This window comes from Montipora foliosa, chromosome 6 (assembly GCF_036669935.1).
Source record: "Montipora foliosa isolate CH-2021 chromosome 6, ASM3666993v2, whole genome shotgun sequence".
Lineage (NCBI taxonomy): Eukaryota > Metazoa > Cnidaria > Anthozoa > Scleractinia > Acroporidae > Montipora > Montipora foliosa.
This window is the reverse complement of record NC_090874.1, coordinates 11,744,046-11,763,618: the sequence shown is the minus strand read 5'-3', so window position 1 is coordinate 11,763,618 and position 19,573 is coordinate 11,744,046. Positions and strand designations below refer to the sequence as shown.

The 19,573-nt window shown below is 40.1% G+C and overlaps 1 protein-coding gene and 1 long non-coding RNA gene across 2 annotated transcripts; one reads left to right on the top strand and one right to left on the bottom strand.

Annotated features, from left to right (window-relative positions):
• The first annotated feature begins 24 nt into the window (after positions 1 to 24).
• Positions 25 to 8,181, top strand: LOC138006686 (uncharacterized). Its single transcript, XR_011123924.1, has 3 exons — positions 25 to 1,362; positions 3,078 to 4,950; positions 6,340 to 8,181. It is a non-coding gene; the product is annotated as an uncharacterized lncRNA (long non-coding RNA).
• A 1,093-nt stretch (positions 8,182 to 9,274) lies between these two features.
• LOC138008692 (QRFP-like peptide receptor) lies at positions 9,275 to 10,445 on the bottom strand. The gene has a single exon (XM_068855998.1). It carries the CDS (start codon positions 10,329 to 10,331, stop codon positions 9,345 to 9,347), a length of 987 nt encoding a protein of 328 aa, XP_068712099.1. The 5' UTR covers positions 10,332 to 10,445; the 3' UTR covers positions 9,275 to 9,344.
• Positions 10,446 to 19,573: the final 9,128 nt, after the last annotated feature.

Genomic DNA, 19,573 nt, shown 5'->3' with positions numbered 1-19,573 from the left:
CTTACCTCTCGACATTAAGCGTTTGTCATGCTTTTGAAAACCAAACATGAATCGCCGGGTTACGAAAAACCTTCAACAAAGTTTAGTATCTCCCACTTCTCAAGTTTTTCTTTTTCGTGCCAGAAGGACAGAAGAAATTCCCACCCATGATTATCAACGTCATTGAGATTGAATGGGTCATTCACCTTGCGGTGGAGGGCTTTGCGAATCAAAGATCTAACTTCTTTTTCGGCTTATCAAATTTCGTTTCATACTTCATTTGTTAGTTTTTATTTGTGCTTAAAACTCGTGCATTGCATCATTTTTTATGTTGCATGTTCATCTCCGCAAGGGTACCGTTTGGTGTCATGATAAATTCAGCTATCGGTAAATTATCGACAATGCAATATTTCCGGTTGTCACTCGCATTAGCGACATGGATGCAACAATGGAGATACGAACATACGATTTGAACTCGTTAACACACCTCACCCTCTCCAGTGAATCTTGCGAGTAGCGATTTCCTAACCTCTTACAGACGAAGATTTCTCACTTTTTATTCGCACAAAAGAAAAATTGAGGTCATTGCATGTTGATCGTGAGGTAACATTTGGTGTCACAATAAACTCAACCACATATTCTCACGATATTTCCTGTTGTTACCCTCTTTGGCGCCATGTATCGATGAAAGTACGCACTGTTAGTTTAAGTCGGGTTAGAGTCCAGCCGTACGGTAATTTTCTGAGAGCGTTAACGTTAACGCACTACATCGCCTCCAGTGAATCTCGCAAGCAGCGATTTCCTAACCTCTTACAGACCAAGATTCCTTACATTTTATTCGCACAAAAAAATTGAGGTCGTTGCATGTTCATTCCCGTAAAGTACCATTCGGTGTCACCATAAACTCAACCACATATTCTCACGATATTTCCGGTTGTCACTCTATTTGGCGACATGCATGCAACGGTGAGGTACGCACAGAGGCCAGCCGCACGGTTCGTATCTTAGAGCGTTAACGCACTACACTGTCTCAAATGAATCTTGCAAGTAGCGAACTTGAAAATCCAGGTCCTTCTTCTCCTTTCTCGTCATCCTGCCTGCCTGGAACCGGACTCGGAAAGTGACTTTTCGCCTCCATTAAATGGCAATTAAACATCACAGCTTTCTGCTAAATTAATCAGCCCAGCATCCAGCTCACTGTTCCTTCCTGACTCTGATCAAAGTGATCCAGAGGAATATGGAGAAAAGGGTGGCTTGAAAGAAAGTGAAGAGGATGAGGATGATATGATATGGGTTTCAGGCCATTAGAAGAACTTGATGAAGATTCCCATGAATCAATGACGCAAGGAGGAGCAAGTGGAGAAAGTGTCATCGAAACTCAAGGTAAAATGATACGTACTGCAATTGCATGGTTTCATAATAGTAAAATCCTGCCGCGTAGTTTTTTGCTCTCTACGCTCCAAATCGAATAGACGTTAATTGCACAGCCCGAGGCTGCCTTGAATAACAATCACTAAAGTGGGCACTCTGTTGTTGTTTGCAGACACTACCTGCTTGCAAGACAGCCACCGTAAAGATAAATGTCTATGTCTTTGTTGGGGCTACAGTATTTCTCTATTTCGATTCTAATATATCAGAATTACAGCAAAGTTCTGTTCGAGAACATCTACCTTTTCAAGGAGCCACAATAAGTGAATTTTATCACAAGAAGGTCAACATTGTGTTCAGGTTAAACAGGAGTGCCACGAAAAAGCAGAAAAAGGGTTTAATATTAAAAACATCCTCATCACGAGGTGCATTAATGCTGTGAAAATCTCAAGATAAAAATAAGAAAATAGGTGATTGTAAGAACGTTTTCCAAAGATCAAAGTTGGATGGGATAAAAGTTATGTATTGAAGATGTCACATTAGGGGTGCGACCACTTATAATGGCCGGATTTGGAGAAGATGTTCTGCGATGATAAGGGCGTTAAGCCAGGGTTGATTGACAAAAGAGGTCAAAAGAAGGGTAGTCAAATACTGTGGATTACAAAAACATTTGTAAGTATTCATGTTGCAAGTGCCAGCCACATACAAAATGCAAAGGACGATACTAATTGGAGAGGAGTGGACAAATTAATAAAAAGGTAACAGACGCCCGAAGAATTTGTAGAGTCAATGATAAGAAAGACTGAAAATAACATGGAAGGAAAAACTCAAAGCCTGTCGAAATTTTCAAAGCTAAAAAAAGTATAGGGAAATATTATGCGTAATGCTTTTTGTCGAGGTTCTTGGTCTATTTAATGCCATTAAAGAAGTCAAAATCGCTTGTCTGAGATACCATTTACTTTTACAAAAGACTGATGATAAAAATTACGGCTACATCAAGCCTGGTCGATTTGTGTAGTGTCTGTCTGACGGATTTGTTCAACCGAGGTCAAGTACATGTATGTTAACGTGCATGATATTACGAAGCTCAAAGTGAAATCATGATTAATTAAACAGTTGTGTGATTTATCGTTCTTCTGAAAATAAACATTTTTACAATTCGTGCGATCCACTCATTTCTCCGTCTTTTAAACAGACGTTACGAAAATAATTTGTCAAGACGACACATGAAAGATTTAAGCAAACATTTGTGCCTAAGTGTTCACAAATTGGATAAACAAATGCCACAAGAAAAAAAAAATTCTATCTGACAAACAACAACATAGGTCATACCTATGGGGTTAAGGTGCTACATATAAATTATAACTGGCAGAATGAGTTCCGTGACCTTGGTCCCTGTCCAAGATGAACTGAGGACGCTTTAACGAAACCATACCAGACCCGCTCAGTAAGTTCCACAAAGTTTGGTTATCCTTAAAACTCAGTTAATTGTTTTCTAGAAATACTTTACTGTCGATTACTGCATGTCACCTAGCTATCAACTCAGGCACTGCATGGTAATCTCCCTTTAACTACAGAAAACCAGTACTGGCAGATAGCTATTAGCCTTTAAGCAGCAAAATTTCTTCAGTTAAAGAGTTTCCAGACGTGCTCATCAGTATAACCTGCTATCATTTTTGGACACAACACGAAGATATATAGGTGGTAAACCCCTTGCTTTGCTGTTTTAGGTTTACACAGGAAGGTATGTACCTCCAGCACAAAGAGCAAATCCTGTCCTGACTGTAGAAAACTGAATGTCCGAAATTACATTGGGGACATTTGTCACAGTTCACCTAGATGACTGCGATAATTAAAGTGCCAGTAATTGGAGAAGTGTTGGAAGTTGAAGAAGAAAGCATCAAGATTCATTACTGGCAAGGCTCTTTCGAAGGAAAGTGGAGGCCTCAAAATGCTCCAAGAACCTGGAGTCCTTGGATAGACGAGCTTCCTAAAACGTGTATCATCCTTTGTTCATTTTCTCTGTCAGATGACAATAAACTCTTGCCGTCTACTAGTAAGAAAATATCTACAGCAGGAGTATTCGAGATCGAAAAATCTGAATTGAGATTAATTTATCTAACGACAGCTAGTGAGGGCTCAATTTGTGGGAAACTGATCGTGAATAATATCGTTTTAGACAAAGGGACTTTTCGCCTCTATTTAGCTACGGCGCCAGACAAAACACAATAACCTAATTTAATTTTTGGGAATATTTTCATCGAGGGGCTGACTTACTGTTGGAAAATTGCATCGCAGTTCAGGGGAACGGCTTGCTTGGCCTGGTATTAATTTGGTGCGTTAGCTTATTAAATTTTGTCCTCACCTCTCCATTATAATTCATTTATCACTATCAATGTAATTGACTTGGCAAGATTGAAGTGCCTTGGCTTTCTATTTAGGTGCTGATGTGTGAATGAAAGTCTCTTGTGGTGACTGCAAAAAATGTCCCACTAAAGACGTCTCCGCTACCATTGTCGGTTTTTGTCAGTATACATTAAAATAGCCTAGGTTTTTTTAATTATTATTTGAGGGTAATTTTTTTTTCGCAAAGTAAACCACCCTCGAACACAAGGGTGATTCGAAAGCTATTTGCTCAGCGTTGGTTTCAGAAATTTTCGAAACCACCTTTGAACAGGGTTCAACAAGAATTGCCATTGGTTTCGAAAATTTCCGAAACCAATGACAGTTGCACGTTGTTGGAATATGGCTCTAAAGTGATCAAAAGAAAACATATACATGGCCATTCAATTTCCGGCCAGATGGTTTCAGAAAATTCTGAACCCATCATCGCCCACTCAGATCAGCTTGTAAGTTGGAAATGCTTTACCACTCTTAAAATATGAGATTGGTGGATACTGGTTTCAGAAATTTCCGAATCCAGGCAAAAAATTCCTCGGACAACTTTCCAAAATCATTACTAAGTAATCTTGGTTTCAATATTCCCTTAATAAAATGATGTTAATGCTTGGCTTCAGAAATTTCCGAACCCGCTAGGCTGTATTAAGGGAAGTTTTCTTTATTTAAGACGGAAAATCTTCCCTCTGTCAGAAAGTTATCACTGGCAGCCTAATTTTAGCCGAAAAATGTGGTCGAAAATTACCCCTAAATTACAATTTAAGCTTTCTCGGCTAAGATTGCTTTACTGCTTACAAAATCAGCCGCTCTTATAGCACTTAAAAAGCATATGATTTCAGTCTTTTAAGACTCCGTTGAGGGGGAAAGATCAATTTCCGGAAGAAACAACTACATTGATCAGACTTCTTTGCCGAATTTTCACCAAAAGTCAGTTAAAAAAGGTACTATTTCAGCCGAAAATTAAACTTTGGAATATCCCCCAACGTTTTGTAACGTGTTTGATATTTTGCGTTATGGTTGTTTGAGTTATGGCTATTTCTGTTTTGCCTCTTTCCGTGATGGCCATTTGCAGAATCGGCTTGTTGCCGTTCAGCTTTGGATTGATGCATTCATGACTTTGACGATTTTATTTCAAATACTGATCATTGAATTTTTTCGTAGCTATACCTCCATACCAAAACGCAGTTTGGAGCTTAGCGCCTAAAGGTGAGATTCCACAGAATTATGAAAATCGCAGTAATAATATACACTTGATGTATGGTCCCGAGGGAAACAGTTAGTTTTGTTTTCCAGAGAGTCCGGATGTTTCCCAAGACGAAGTCGAGGGAAACATCAGGACTCGAGGGAAAACAAAACTAACTAGTTTCCCGAGGGGCCCAACATTAAGTGCTTTGTCGTGTATTTACACTTTTCCGTCAACAATCGCAGCAAAACATCCGGAGCGGACAACAACTGTGGAATTGTATCCCGATCAGGATACATTTGAATTTGATCAGGGGCACGTGACTAAGAACCAACCAATCACAGTGCTAGTTATGTTGAGTGAAAGGCTAGGTATATAACATGCTCGGTTGTCTTCGCGTATATATTAGGTGCGGTTACACTCACCATGGTAAATGCCATTTCCCATGGTAAATTATCCCGCGGTGCCTCACACTTGAGTTTTAGTATACCGCGTTAACTAGGGGTCACACGTTACGAAGATTACCGAGGTAAAACGAGATCTCAAGCAATTCATTGGCGGGAAATTTAATCAAAACTTCATCAGCATAGCAATTGGCTCTTGTACCTCGGGCATCAAAACACCCTTCCAACTTCCCACGTTAAATGTCATGGGCGCTTCCACTGATCTTTTTGACGTATCCATGGATATTTAACACGGGAAATTTACCTCTGGAAGCGTCGGTCACGCTACTAAATACAGTTTCCCGTGATAAAAAGGCAATTTACCACGGTAAAAGTGTCCCGTGCAACTGCACCTATTGTCATGGCGTCGATGACGTAACGTAAAACAATTTAAACACCCAGAACTCCAGTAAAAAAAATATACATCTTCTTTCTTTTATCGTGTCGCCTTGTAGTTAGCCTTGCCGGGTTTATACATTCGCTTAGATAGATTGTACAGTTGTCTCCATTTCTGGTTCCGTGGAAAAGGGCCAAGAGTAGAGCTGTTTTCAGCCTCACGAAACTACACTGAATGCCGATTACATTTCTTGATTCTTACATTTCCTTTATCGTTAATTCTTACTTGTTTCGTGTTTTTTTCCCTAAAAAGAACTACTCAACGATCAAGAATCTCGCTGAGTTTGCTAATGTTCCTTGTTCTTGCGCTTGAGTAGATTGCCTGTCAAAGATCCACGGTGATTAAAGAACATTTATTTTTCTTTAATAATTTTACCTTTCGCTTTGGGTACTCAACCCGGGGCACGCCTTCACTTTGGAAAGAATATTTATTTTTACTTGGAAGTCTCCTTTGCTCGTTGTTTGTATTTTGACAAGCATTAGCGGGCTCCTCAAAATACAGCACAACTCATAAAAATACTGAGCGATACTACACACCAAAACATCGAATAAGATATATTTACATATTTCTAGATAACGTTCTGGCAGCCGTCCTCGTCTTCGGAGGGCCATAGGCCCGATGAAAGCCGAGTTCAAAGACCTATGACTGCTTACACAACGTTCAGCGCCAGGCCCACGAAAAAATTATTTCGTTCATACAATCGGTCGAAAAAATGTCGTGTACGTTTTCGTTCATTCCTTGCCGTACTCTGCGACACACCAGGGAGTGCGATGGCTACGACTACGACAACGCTACAGAAAAAGAACATAATTGGCCAGAGGTCATTTCAAACGAAGAACTATGGAGAAGGACACATCAGAGTCGTATAGAAGAAAGCATCAAGAGAAGAAAGTGGAAATGGATCGGGCATACGCTACGGAAACCTGAGAATAACATAATAAGGTCACCCAAGGCAATCCTGGAGGCGGAGTGTGCAAGATGAGCTCGCCAAGAAGACTATCACTTGGTTAGAGGCAAAGAGAACTGCCAAAAATAGAGTCAGGAGGAGGTCCATGGTTGACGCTCTATGCTCCCCATGAGGAGCGAAGATGGCCCAATGATAATAATAATGAAAGGAGGAAAAACAAAACAATCATGCTGCAGCTGCGGCAAGCATTTTATCTCATATTTTTGCTGTAATCTGCAATACAACAACGTGAAATCACTAAATTTGAAGTTTAAACGACAAAGTGAGAGTACAATAGGCCTTTTGCAACTAACGATCACATGGTGCAAAATCCGCCATGCTGGAGAAATAAAACCGGAATATCTCAATGGCGGCCATTTTGGAAAAAGGTGTATTTCAACACTTCCAGTGCCGATCCAGCCGTAGGATGCTGGCTTTCGTTGTACAACGTAAGCGAAATATACTTACGTAGCCCAATACGTTATTCATAAATTATTTTTCATTACATGTAGGATAGAGAATTTTGTCTGGCAGAATAAAACTTGTAGATGCTAAGTTCGGTTTTGTTTTATTTGACCCCCTATACGCGCGCGTGTACACTTTCTCGTAGTAACTTCAACCCTTTTATTGCATGCATGCAATCAAAAAACTGTGCCCAGTTGTTCAAAACCCGATTACGGTAATCTTGGATTACTGGAAAGTTAGTTTCCACAAGTTTTTTAGCCTTCAACTTTGAATCAGATGTTTGCTTTTCTTCAGCATAAAATCACGATGTTAATGCCTTTTTTTTTTGAAGGCCAAAATTCAAATCTGGGTTAGCATTTAATTGCGGATTAATGCTAATCGGCTTTTGAACTGGGGCCTGGGGCCCGTTTCGTGAGAGTCCCGAAACTTTACGGGCCATTTTCGGGTGTCAAAATTTCCCTTGCATGTCAACGGACAGGATTTAAGTCGTCAAACTTCACAGTATTTTTTTTTTGTTACCTATAAAACATGTTAAAAGTTCGGTTTTCCAAAACAAGCGGTTGTCAGTTTGGCTTTTCGGACCCGAAACGTTATTGGGACTATCGGGAAAGGGGCCTCTGGGTAATATGCATAAATGCGCACCATTTGATTTTTTTTGTTTTTACGCTTTTTGCATACGCACTCGACTAGCGCGCCTTTACGACGGTATAAGCTTAATCTGAAAAGCAGTAACTACGTTTTCTTGGTAATTTTTAAGAAGACTGAGAACAGATTATTGATCAAGTTGAGAAATTTAAATTAGCATCAATTATGTTAAAAATAAGATGGCAATTATATACGTGTTGCACTCACGTAGGACGGCCATGTTGGTGCCAAAACAATAGAATAATGTAACTCAAGTTTTGCATAATAATAGAATCAAATTCCCAAAAGACTTTTCGCTGTTGTTCTTTCCACCAACATGGCCAACGTGGCGTTTAGGTGCAATCAAAGGTCTTCATACACCTTATTCCAAAGTGGCTGCCATTTAAATATTCTTTTGTTTTAATTCAAATAAGCCCTTGATGCCTAACTATTAAGCTTAAAATTCAAAGGAATCCTCATAAATCAGCGGCCATTTTGGAATAAGGTGTATTTGTTCTCTATAGTCTAAAGTGTGACCGTGATCGCTTGTACATTTTGTTTCCCCAATACAGATCACGTGATAATACTCAGGAGGCTTGGTCCTTTGTTTTGTTCATTAAATAGAGTGCATGCAGGCATATTCATGCTTACATGCACTCATTTTAATGAACAAAACAAAGGACCAAACCTCTTGAGTATTATCACATGATCTGTATTGGGAAAACAAAATGTACAAGTGAAAAAGGTCTATTGCTTAGTCACGTTCTCGTTTAAAAGATAAACATATGTCATGATAAACATATGTCAGTTTCAGAAAGACTATTTGCGGAGCCCCTAAAACGTTCACTCATCGAAGTAAATAAGAAGATTATGCTTAAGAAACACAAAAAGCGGAAACCTGTCATTTTATATTGTCAAATTTTGACGATATCTCTTTTATCGCTCTTCTTTGTAATCTGATGGCGTCGTACTTTGCAAATATTGTTGAACTAATCAAAGAGTCATCCTCGATCGTGGACTCAGCAATTGTTGTTGTTTCTTTTTCAAATAATCCTGCTTGGCCTTAAAACTAAAGAGTCTTCAGGTAAATGGAATTTATTGCCCAGGGGAAATAAATGGATTTGCACGGACTGTGACATGCCCAGCCATGTATTTCCCACGATGGAGTTGGGGCATTCGTGCTATCTGAGAAGTTCTCTAGATCTTATCCAGTGCAGGAGTTAGGCGTAATTAAGGCCTCTTACGCGAACTAATTCAAGAGAAACAAGATCATCTTCCCCTCCCCCCCCCCCCCCCCCCCCCCCCACCGTATTCTTACTTTCTTGTAGATGGCGGGTGTGCCCTCACCATTGCTGGGACCAGGTCTTCTATATTTGGGTATTTCTTAGATTACTATGCTGATTTTAAATAAATTGCCCAGCCCAACAAGGCCTGGCCAAAAGATCCCAAACCAAAAACCCCTTGCCAACAATATAAGTCTTTATGCATGGAGCATGAAGCATTAAGAGATTGTATGGTGAAATTTGCGCTCGGTATGTCTTTTTATGGCCCTCTTTGCCCGTGTTCCCTGGCAAATCGTGAGACATTCGACCGAATAATAAACATGCTGGTGTGATTAGAATCTCTTTTTCTGGCATAATCACATTTCACAAGTCTTTTCAGTGCAGACTTAAGATTTCCCCCGTAATATCCATACAGTATTGGGTCTAAAGCGGCATTGAGACAAATCAAAAGTTGAGATGCTCTCCAAACAATTCCCGGCGTAGCCAAGTGAAAATAAATTAGTGTTCGAGTTACCATAAAAGGGGACCAACAAATCGCGAACGCTATAGTTAAGGCCAGAAGTGTCTTCGCCACTTTCTTGTGTCGCTGAACTGATTTTTCGATAAAGGAGTTGTTTATAGAAGGGACAACTCGTGAACGCAGAGCACGGGAAATAAGTGTCTGCGTGAAAATCATATACAAGAAAGGAAGCACAAAGAAGAATGTTGCGTGCATGCTGTAATATACTTGTCGACCGATGTCTCCCCAAGTTTTGTTGACGCAAACGTGAACGTTTCCTCTCCTTTCCAAACGGTATATGTCCAGTAAGGGAGAGCAAACAGCTAAGCACAGAAACCAAACTATTGAGAGTTTGACCTGTTCTTTACTTGACAAGCTATTTATTCTTGCGTTTAATGGGTCTGTTACGGCTCTCAGTCTTTGGAAGGTAATCAGTACCAGTGTAGTGATGGAAGTCGTGTACGTTGCTTCAACGAGGAATCCATGAAGTCTGCAAGTGATATTACCACCCACCCAGTGCCATGAAACGTCGATGACGTTGAGAACTGTTAAAAAAGTAAACAGTAGATCCGCAAAGGCTAAATTTGCCACGAGCCACATCAGAGGAAACTGATGTCTTCCCTTCAGGCTCTTGTAACAGGTCTTGATCACCCAGGAGTTTCCAAGGGACGATAGCAAGAAAACAGTTCCGTAAAATGCGACGAAGGAAACCTTCAAAAATGGAGACAAATTTTCGCTTGCCATCATTTACAGATTATTCTACAGACAAAAGGATATTAATTAGTCTCCTGAGCCAGTCTTACGACAGGAAGGGAAAAAAAAGATGGTTTGACTATTGTCGTGCCAATGGTAAAATTTGAAAATGTTTCATTTAGACATAACAAGCGTGTCTCAAGCTTTAAGGTGCTTAAATTCTTACATGGATGGATATTTTTTTTTTATGACATCAGTTTGCTTTTAGCCTTCTGTGTTTGCTTTCATGTTTCATCTTATTGTTTGTTTTTATTTTGGAAGAAGGCATACGTCAAAGACCGGGAGTGTTGTTAATAGGTCCATAGTAATTAAAAATACAAAAAATAAAAATAAAATAAAAATGTTCTTTTACACGTGCATTCAGACATTTTAATGCCTTCTACAAACCCATATACGTCATGGATTTTAACCCAACTAAAGGCCAAAGGAAGGAAGAAGATGAAAGGTGATTCGCCCATTTATATATAATGATGAAGGCTTTAGCTGAATTAGTACGCTGAAACGGCTTATCTGCCAGAGCCGTTAATGGAGCTAAGTCTTAATACAGTTAAACCTGCTATCATTGTTCTTATTTTAGTGCCTTTGTTAGTCTTAATTAGATTCCATCTCTTTAATTCCTTATGCTATGAAGTTTTTCATTCTTATATTTTTCCAGATTTTTTTATCTTTTCTAAGGTGCGAATAATCTCCCATAAAATAGTCTCCTGGCCTTTGAGCCTTATTTTGCACACGATTCGAGTAAACATAGTTCCGTCCCTCAGATTTCGCACCTTTAATAAACTGGCGAAATGCAAAACGTTGGCCGTGGACTTAGACGAAATCGGGCAAACCGTTTTGAGAAAAACTTCGTCTATGACGGGAGTTACGCCGCTTACTTGAACAGGGTAACGGGTTACCCAAGGAAACTGCAAAATGGCGCAAAACGGAGTAAAAGCTCTGAAAATAGCATGATTGACGTAGTAAATACGAAAGTCCGAAGAAAGAAAGATGAAAGATGATTCGCCCTAAAAGGATATAACTTTACCTAAAGACATATATATTTATATATTTCAAATACTGACTATCACATAAATGGGAAACGTTTGATACAAAAAATAGAAAGGTTGTAAACCGACTGAAAAGGAAGCATTTAAAGGTTAAAGACTTTAATATTGATGGGTGGTATATGTTTATGTCACCCACCCATGCAACCGAAACGTCTTCAAATTAAAAAAAAATCCCTAATGTGATCCTAACTCATCAAAGTTTGCCCTAAAGTTTGGCATTTAAGAATCAAGTACATTCACTTTCAAATGTTTTGATTTTTTTTTGCAAAGTGGAACTTTGTAGTTATTCAGTATTTATTAACAAGAAAGATGGAGATCATTAACAGGAGATGTAAGGCAAAGACCGCCACAAGGTCTTAATGGCATTAAAGAATCAATTACATTCACTTTCAAATGTGTCAATTTTTTTTTTTGCAAAGTGGAACTTTGTAGTTATTCAGTATTTATTAACAAGAAAGGTGGAGAACATTAACAAGAGATGTAAGGCAAAGACCGCCACAAGGTCTTAATGGCATTTTTTTTTTCAGCAAAATCATGATGCCTTTGTTTCAAGGTAATTTTAAATTGTTGCTTTTACTTTCTGTCCTTTAAATGAACGAATCAATGCGAAGAAAGTTTGTATTTGACAAGTTGAAGCATTTCTCCCGTTGGAACAAAACGCTTCCCGTTCTCGCTATAATCTCTCAAAAAATAAACCTTAGTAGACTAACTCAAAGATTTTATATGCTGTACTCGACGGCCATACCTTGACAGATAATCCCTCGCTTGTTACTTTTTTGAGGGTAGAAGCACTATTTTAAATTATAAAGACTTCAAATGCACAGTCTTTTTTTCGCCTGGAGTCTTGAGGTCAGCGAGCTCAAAATGAATAGTAAAAATTGTTGAATTACTTGACTCAACTATTGAGGTAGCCCTCGGCCGCGTTCTTTGAAGAAACACGCAGAATTCAATAGCTTTTATTCTTATGTAAATATGTCACAGGGTATTAAGCAGTTAAGCTGAAACCTTTTCATCGGAAATATTGTCGAATAACCATTGTGGCCAAAAACAGGAAACGCCGTTTTACCAGCCCTCGGATTAACTGATGTACCATGTATCTCTCGTATATGCCTTCTCCGTTGTTTATATTTTGGAGACTGGATTAATTTCTTCTTGATAGAGTGTCTTATAATAAGAGATCAATATATCCTTACGGTATCATTCCCTATTTAATATGTTTATTAGTATAGGTAATCACATGATTTCGAGTGCAATTTGGAATAAATAAGCACGAGTAAATTGTTTTAAAGACGACCAAATTCCACGAGCCCATAGGGCGAGTGCAATTTGTAGTCTTTGAAAAAAATTATAAGTGCTTATTTATACCAAATTGCACGAGAAAAATCATGTGATTACTTATTAATAATATACATAATAATAATAATAATAATAATAATAATAATAATAATAATAATAATAATAATTTGTGAACTTATTGTGCGCAGCTTAACATGAGAATGATCAGCTGCGCATTACAACTGCATTACTTTACAACAATTTAAGGAAAGGTAATGCATATAAAAACTAAAAAAAAAAAAAAGAAGAAGAATGTATATGCATGCAAGTAAGAATTGAATATAAAATTGCTCACCACTAGAAAGTCCTAAAAAGATAAGTCTTAATATGAGCCTTAAAACTGTTCACATTAGTAATCTCACGAAGTTTTTTTGGAAGAGAGTTCCAGAGCCTTGGCGCTGCTACCATAAGAGTTCTATCACCTAACGTCTTCGATCGAACAATTGGCAAAGAAAGTAAAATACTACCTGAAGATCTAAGGTTATATAAGGACGATTTAAATGTTATTAAATCGCATAGATATTTAGGAGCAAGGCCGTGAATTGCTTTGAATGTAATAAGCAGTATCTTAAATTGTATCCGGCCTTTAACAGGAAGCCAATGCAGACCAAAAAGAAGGGGTGAGATGTTGCAAAACCTAGGGGCATTACAAACTAGCCTGGCTGAGGCATTCAAAACTCTCTGCAATTTGTTAAGCTGGTAGTTGGGCAGCCCATACAGAAGACTGTTACAATAATCAACACGAGATGTAATAAATGCATGGACAAGCATTTCCGTTGATTCGCGAGATAAATACTTGCGAATGCGTTTGATATTATGCAGATGGTAAAAGGCAACACCGCATATAACTTGCTAATATGAGTTGACATAGTGAGCTGCTCATCAAACCAAGAGCCTAGGTTTCTAGCTACTGTTACAGGACAAACATCAGTAGACCCAACCCTAATGCAACTGATGTTAACCTTGGCCAGCTGCTGTCTAGTACCTATAATTAAAAATTCTGTCTTATCATTGTTTAGCATAAGATTATCTGAAATCATCCAACTCCTCATGTTACGGATACAGTCAGTCATGGACTTGATGGCAAAATCAGCATCCGCAGATCGACTGGGGCTGAATGATCCATACAACTGTGTATCATCAGCATAGCAGTGAACTTGTGGGAGGTGGCTTTCAACGATCTGGAACAGTTTGCGTGTGTAGATAGTGAAACGCAATGGACCCAAACATGATCCTTGAGGAACACCTTGTTTTAAGAGAAACTGATGTGAGAGACTACCATTTACAGAAACACGATGGAACCGGTCAGAAAGATACGATTTAAACCAGGCAAGCGCACTGTCAGTTATTCCCAAATCAGACTCAAGACGATCAATCAGCTTCTCATGATGTATAGTATCAAAAGATGCACTTAAATCTAATAATACGAGCAAGGTGACATGTTGCTCGTCCATAGACATCAAAATATCATTCTTAACTTTAAGTAAGGCTGTCTCGGTGCTGTGTTGCTGTTTATATGCCGATTGAAGCTGAGAATGTAAATCGTTGGCAGTCAGATGCTCCATAAACTGCTCAACCCCAGCCCTCTCCGACAATTTAGAAATACAAGAGAGGTTACTGACTGGACGGAAATTTTTGAACGCAGAGTCCAAACCAGGCTTTTTGAGAGATGGTAACATAAGCGCCTCTTTCCAGGCCTCAGCGAATCGACCGGTGTCAAAAGAGAGGTTAATCAGTTTAGTGATAACTGGCAATAGAACATCCAGCAACTTGAGAACGATGGGAGTGGGAATGGGGTCGAGTTGACAAGATTTGCCCCCTGCTTTACTAATCAACAAGCGCACATGAAAAAATAAAGACCTCAGAGACACCACCGGTAGATTGTGTGGAGATGCCACGCACTGAAACGGTACCACACATTGTCAGTGGATGGAAGAAGCTTGCCCAGAGAGAGTATAGGATGCACCCCGACATGGCCCTGCGGGTATACTGGGAGATGTGCAGGAAGTATGGGATAGAGTGTAATGACAAGTGGTATGACCATCAACCCTTGCCAACCTCAGAAAATGGAGAAGCGAGGATTACCTGGGATATGAATATCTACACAGACAAAGTGCTGAAACATAATCGGCCAGATATTATTCTAGTGCATAAAGATACACACAAATGGACACTTATTGACATAGCTGTGCCAGTGGACATCACGAGAACTGAAGAGGAGAAGGTTGAAAAGTACCAGGAACTAGCATTTGAAATCAGAAGGATTCATGGAGCCTTTAAAGTCACAATAAGACCTACCGTGACTGGTGCTCTTGGAAGCATATCAAAAGGTGCAAAGACCTCGTTTGGCAAGCTAGATGTACCTAACTTGGAACTGCTCACCTGTTGCGGAAAGTGTTGTGTCTCTAACTGCTACTGGGAGTTGCTGAGACACAATAAACATTACCCAGTAGAACACCCGACAACTGGAGAGAAAAAGCAGACATGGAGACAGCGGTCGACATGCTGCACAGCTTCTTCAGCAAGATCTGGGAAGAACAAGAGGTACCGGCCCAGTGGAAGGAAGGCATCATCATCAAGCTGCCGAAAAAAGGGGACCTCAGAAACTTCAGCAACTATCGAGGGATCATGCTCCTGTCAGTGCCAGGCAAGGTTCTCAACAGAGTTCTACTGGAGAGGATGACAGAGGCAGTCGACCCCAAGCTCCGAGACCAGCAGGCTGGCTTCCGCAAGAACAGATCCTGTGCCGACCAGACTGCCAGCCTGTGCATCATGGTAGAGCAGTCGCTGGAGTGGAACTCCCCCCTCTACATCAACTTCATAGACTACGAGAAGGCGTTCGACATCGTGGACGGAGAAACGCTGTGGAAGCCGCTGAGGCACTACGGAGTCCCAGGGAAGATCATCTCCCTCACTAAGTGCACCTACCAGGACATGAGCTGCAGGATTGCCCACGCCGACCAGTTGTCTGAGAGATTCGAGGTGAAGACCGGAGTCCGTCAGGGGTGTCTACTGTCACCGTTTCTTTTCCTCCTGGTCACCGGATGGATCATGAAGACCACCATAACAGGTAGGAACAACGTCATACAGTGGCCGCTCTGGAAGCAGCTTGATGACCTCGACTTCGCTGACGACTTGGCCCTACTGTCACACAACCTCAGACAGATGCAGGACAAGACCACCTGCCTGGAGCTAACATCAGCCGGGACAGGGCTCAACATCAACAGGAAGAAGACGGAGCTGAAGAAGATCAACACCACCACCAACCCTCTAGTCACAGTCAGCGGAGAGCCCATCAAGGAGGTGGAGTCATTAGTCTATCTGGTAAGCGTGGTTCACCGACAGGGAGGAACAGACCGAGTTGTAACAGCCAGGATCGGTAAGGCCAGAGCAGCCTTCGTCATGCTCAAGAGCATCTGGGCATCCAAAGAGATCAGCACAAGAACCAAACTGCATATATTCAACTCCAACGTGAAGTCCATTTTGCTGTACGGGTGCGAGACATGGCGAACGACAAAGACAATACAACAGAAGATTTAGACATTCTCACACCTGTCTGAGGCGCATTTTCAACATTCGATGGCCGGAGAAGATCCGAAATGAGGACCTGTGGGAAAGAGCGGGGCAGGAATCAGTGGTCAAGCAGATTCTGGGGAGGAAGTGGTGCTGGATTGGACACACCCTTAGGAAGCCAGCGTCCAGCACCACACGCCAAGCACTGACCTGGAACCCGCAGAGGAAGAGGAAGAGAAGTCGGCCTCGCAACAGCTGGAGGCGAGACACTGAGGCAGTTATGAAACAGAAGGGAACCAACTGGACAGGAATGGCCAGAGAAGCCCAGAATAGAGTGCGATGGTGAGGGGTTGTAGATGGTTTATGTTCCACCAGGAACGATGGGCTTGCTCGATTGAATAATAATAATAATAATAATAATAATAATAATAATAATAATAATAGTAATAATAATAATAATAATAATTAGAAACGGATTTTACTATAAAAGTTAACGTTAAAAAACACCGATGTTTCGATCGTTCAACGCTCATTTTCAAGTTGAAAGATAAAATTTAACATGTGCTTATATAATCACTTGTAAAAATGCTAATGAGGTATTGACCAAAATTCTAAAATATTTACAGGGAAACAATTTGTTCAGTTTCTGTTTGAGTTGACGAATAAAAAGCATTTCAAATATCAGACAGTCTAGTTTACTCTGACACTTCAAAATCTTGAAAATTCTTTCGATGGTCTCCGGGATCCTTTCCATGCTCGTCCTCAACCTCGTTCCCATGTCAAAGTGCAAACGGACGCACCAACTCCCAACATTGTTAGAAGTTGTTGGTTCTTCAGATGTTGGATGATGTTGGCACTTGTTTGCAAGCGGACGCAACTACTCCAAACATTGTTGGAAGTTGTTGGTTCTTCAGATGTTAGATGGTGTTGGCAGTTGTGTGCAAACGGAAATAACAACTCCCAACAATGTAAAGACCTGCAGTGTATTATGGGAAGGATAGGATCCATAAGACTTTGTAAATTTACAAAATTCGGCTGCCATCTTTTTTTCAACACGTTAAGACGTTGCTGTCTCCATGGAGACCTTATGTAATGCGCTTACGTGGCCACAACAATGTTGGAAGATCTCTGCAAACGGATCCAGCATTTTTACACTACGCCTCGGCGATCACGGAACAAAAGAAAATGTTGGGAGTTGTTGGCTCAAAGGTTTGACCAGTTTCAAACTTCATTCCCAACGACACTCAATGCAACAAGGTGTGCAAACGGACCCGACAATTCATTTCAATCCAACTTTATCAACGGTAAAGCAATAAATCACATATACACATGTTAACGTACACCCGTTATTGTCCATGTGCGGTATTTTATGCACATCGCTATGGCTGACACGCACTTGATGAACAAACAAGTTTTGTTCAAAGCCGGTGTGTTGGTATACTGTGGAACGATAAAATTAAAATACCGAAAGCACGCATTGAGATATCCACGTTGTAACAGTTCGTATGCTATGAACGTGCTTTTCTTGCTTAGCTGATTTGCATTCAGTTAAAAAAATTCACTATGTGAACGGCAGAGTTTGGAACCGCAAAGAGGAAAATGTACAACACCACGCCGAAATTCGTCTTTCCTTTTGCCTAATCTTTTCAGGCCATCCCGTGATGAGTGCATACTGAATGAAATAATTTTCTGAGGCAAAAGTAAAAGCTGAAAGGCCGAATGTGAGAATGTGATCTAGTTTCGCCAGAAAAATGTGCATTTTAAATTGTTATTAAGGTTATGATTTCTCTGACAAATATGATAATGTGCTTTTTATTCTAGTTGCCATCAAAATTGGTTTCGCATCATACCTCCTTACGTAACCTTTCAATTTTGAATAGAACGGGGGACGCATGTTTAACAGCTGAGTTGGCTGTGATTGTATCGTGGGATCCAGTAAAACCGAAATTCAAGAAAGCGACATGTTTTTAAGTTAATACATACTATTCTTCATATTATTTGTTAATCCTATGATGAAAGTACTCCTAAAACAGCGCTTCCTGTACTAGGAGTTGAAAAATATCTATTATATAACAAATACTTTGTAACGCATGCAGATAATTAAAAAGCCTACAGAACTGAAATAAAAATATATAACTGAAATAACATAGCATCAAATAAGTTATTGCCCTTGCAGAGTTTCGCAGAGGCCAAAAGCCGAGGAAGGATCATAGGAGTCACCGCGTAGAAATGATGATTGGGTGCATATACATGCAGCTAGACGTGCAGTGTGCTCTTGGGTAGAACATTCTAGGTGAGCAAGGTAAGATACTTTGACTACGAGGTGAGGCGAGCTTTAAGAAGGGTGGGTTGTCTTATGCATATGTTGACTTTTTCAGTTGAATCAGTCATCAAGTTAACCAAAATGAAGACGTTGAGAACTCATTTTTAAAACAAAGGCTGGAAATGTTCGGCCAAATGCATCGAACAAAAGATTCCATTATATAAATTAAACAAGGATTGACAGACTCGAACCGCACCGCGTCGACATGATGATTTGGTGCTTATAAAGAATGCATACATGCAGCTAGACGAGCAGTGTGCTCTTGGGTAAAACATTCTAGGTGAGCAAGATATCCTTGGGAAAGATACTTTGACTACGAGGTGAGGCGAGCTTTAAGAAGGGTGGGTTGTCTTATGTTGACTTTTTCAGTTGAATATTCATCAAGCGGTTAATCAAAATGAAAACGTTTAGAACACATATCTAAAACAAAGGCTGGAAATGTTCGGCCAAATGCATCGAATCAAAAGATTCGATTATAAAATTAAACAAGAATTGACAGACTCGATCCGCAGCCAAAACGCAAGACAAAAGTAATATTTTTAGCCTCATGAGAAGCTAGAAAGAACTTGGCCACTTAACGTTGCAGGTATAAACTCCCCATTTAGATTTTCTTAGACATTACAGCATGCTTTCAGTTGTCGACTGTTCACTTTTTCGTCCGCCGACGGATCAATGCCACACAGTTTCCTCGCTGACCTGTTTTATATATTTCTGCCAACCTATGGTAACCTTGAGGACTAATCTACTAGATATCGTCACGGATGTAAGTGATCAATGACGAGAGATCTGTGAGAATTTTAAGCGCTGTAGTCAGTACTGTATTTCATTGTAGTTCATACAAGCTGAAGTTGTATAATATTTTATTTTATAGATCGAATAAAAAGAAGAAGTGCATTATTAACCATCTCCACTTCCCGGATCAGCAACTACGAATAGCAGTAGTGGAAAGGACCCATGTAAGGTGATGGCTGTTCGCATAGAGGTTTGTCCTTCAGCTTAATTTTGCATGCTAGCTACAC

Coding starts and splice junctions, on each gene's coding strand:
- LOC138008692 (XM_068855998.1), bottom strand. CDS start 10,331: ATGATGGCAAGCGAAAATTTGTCTCCATTTTTGAAGGTTTCCTTCGTC.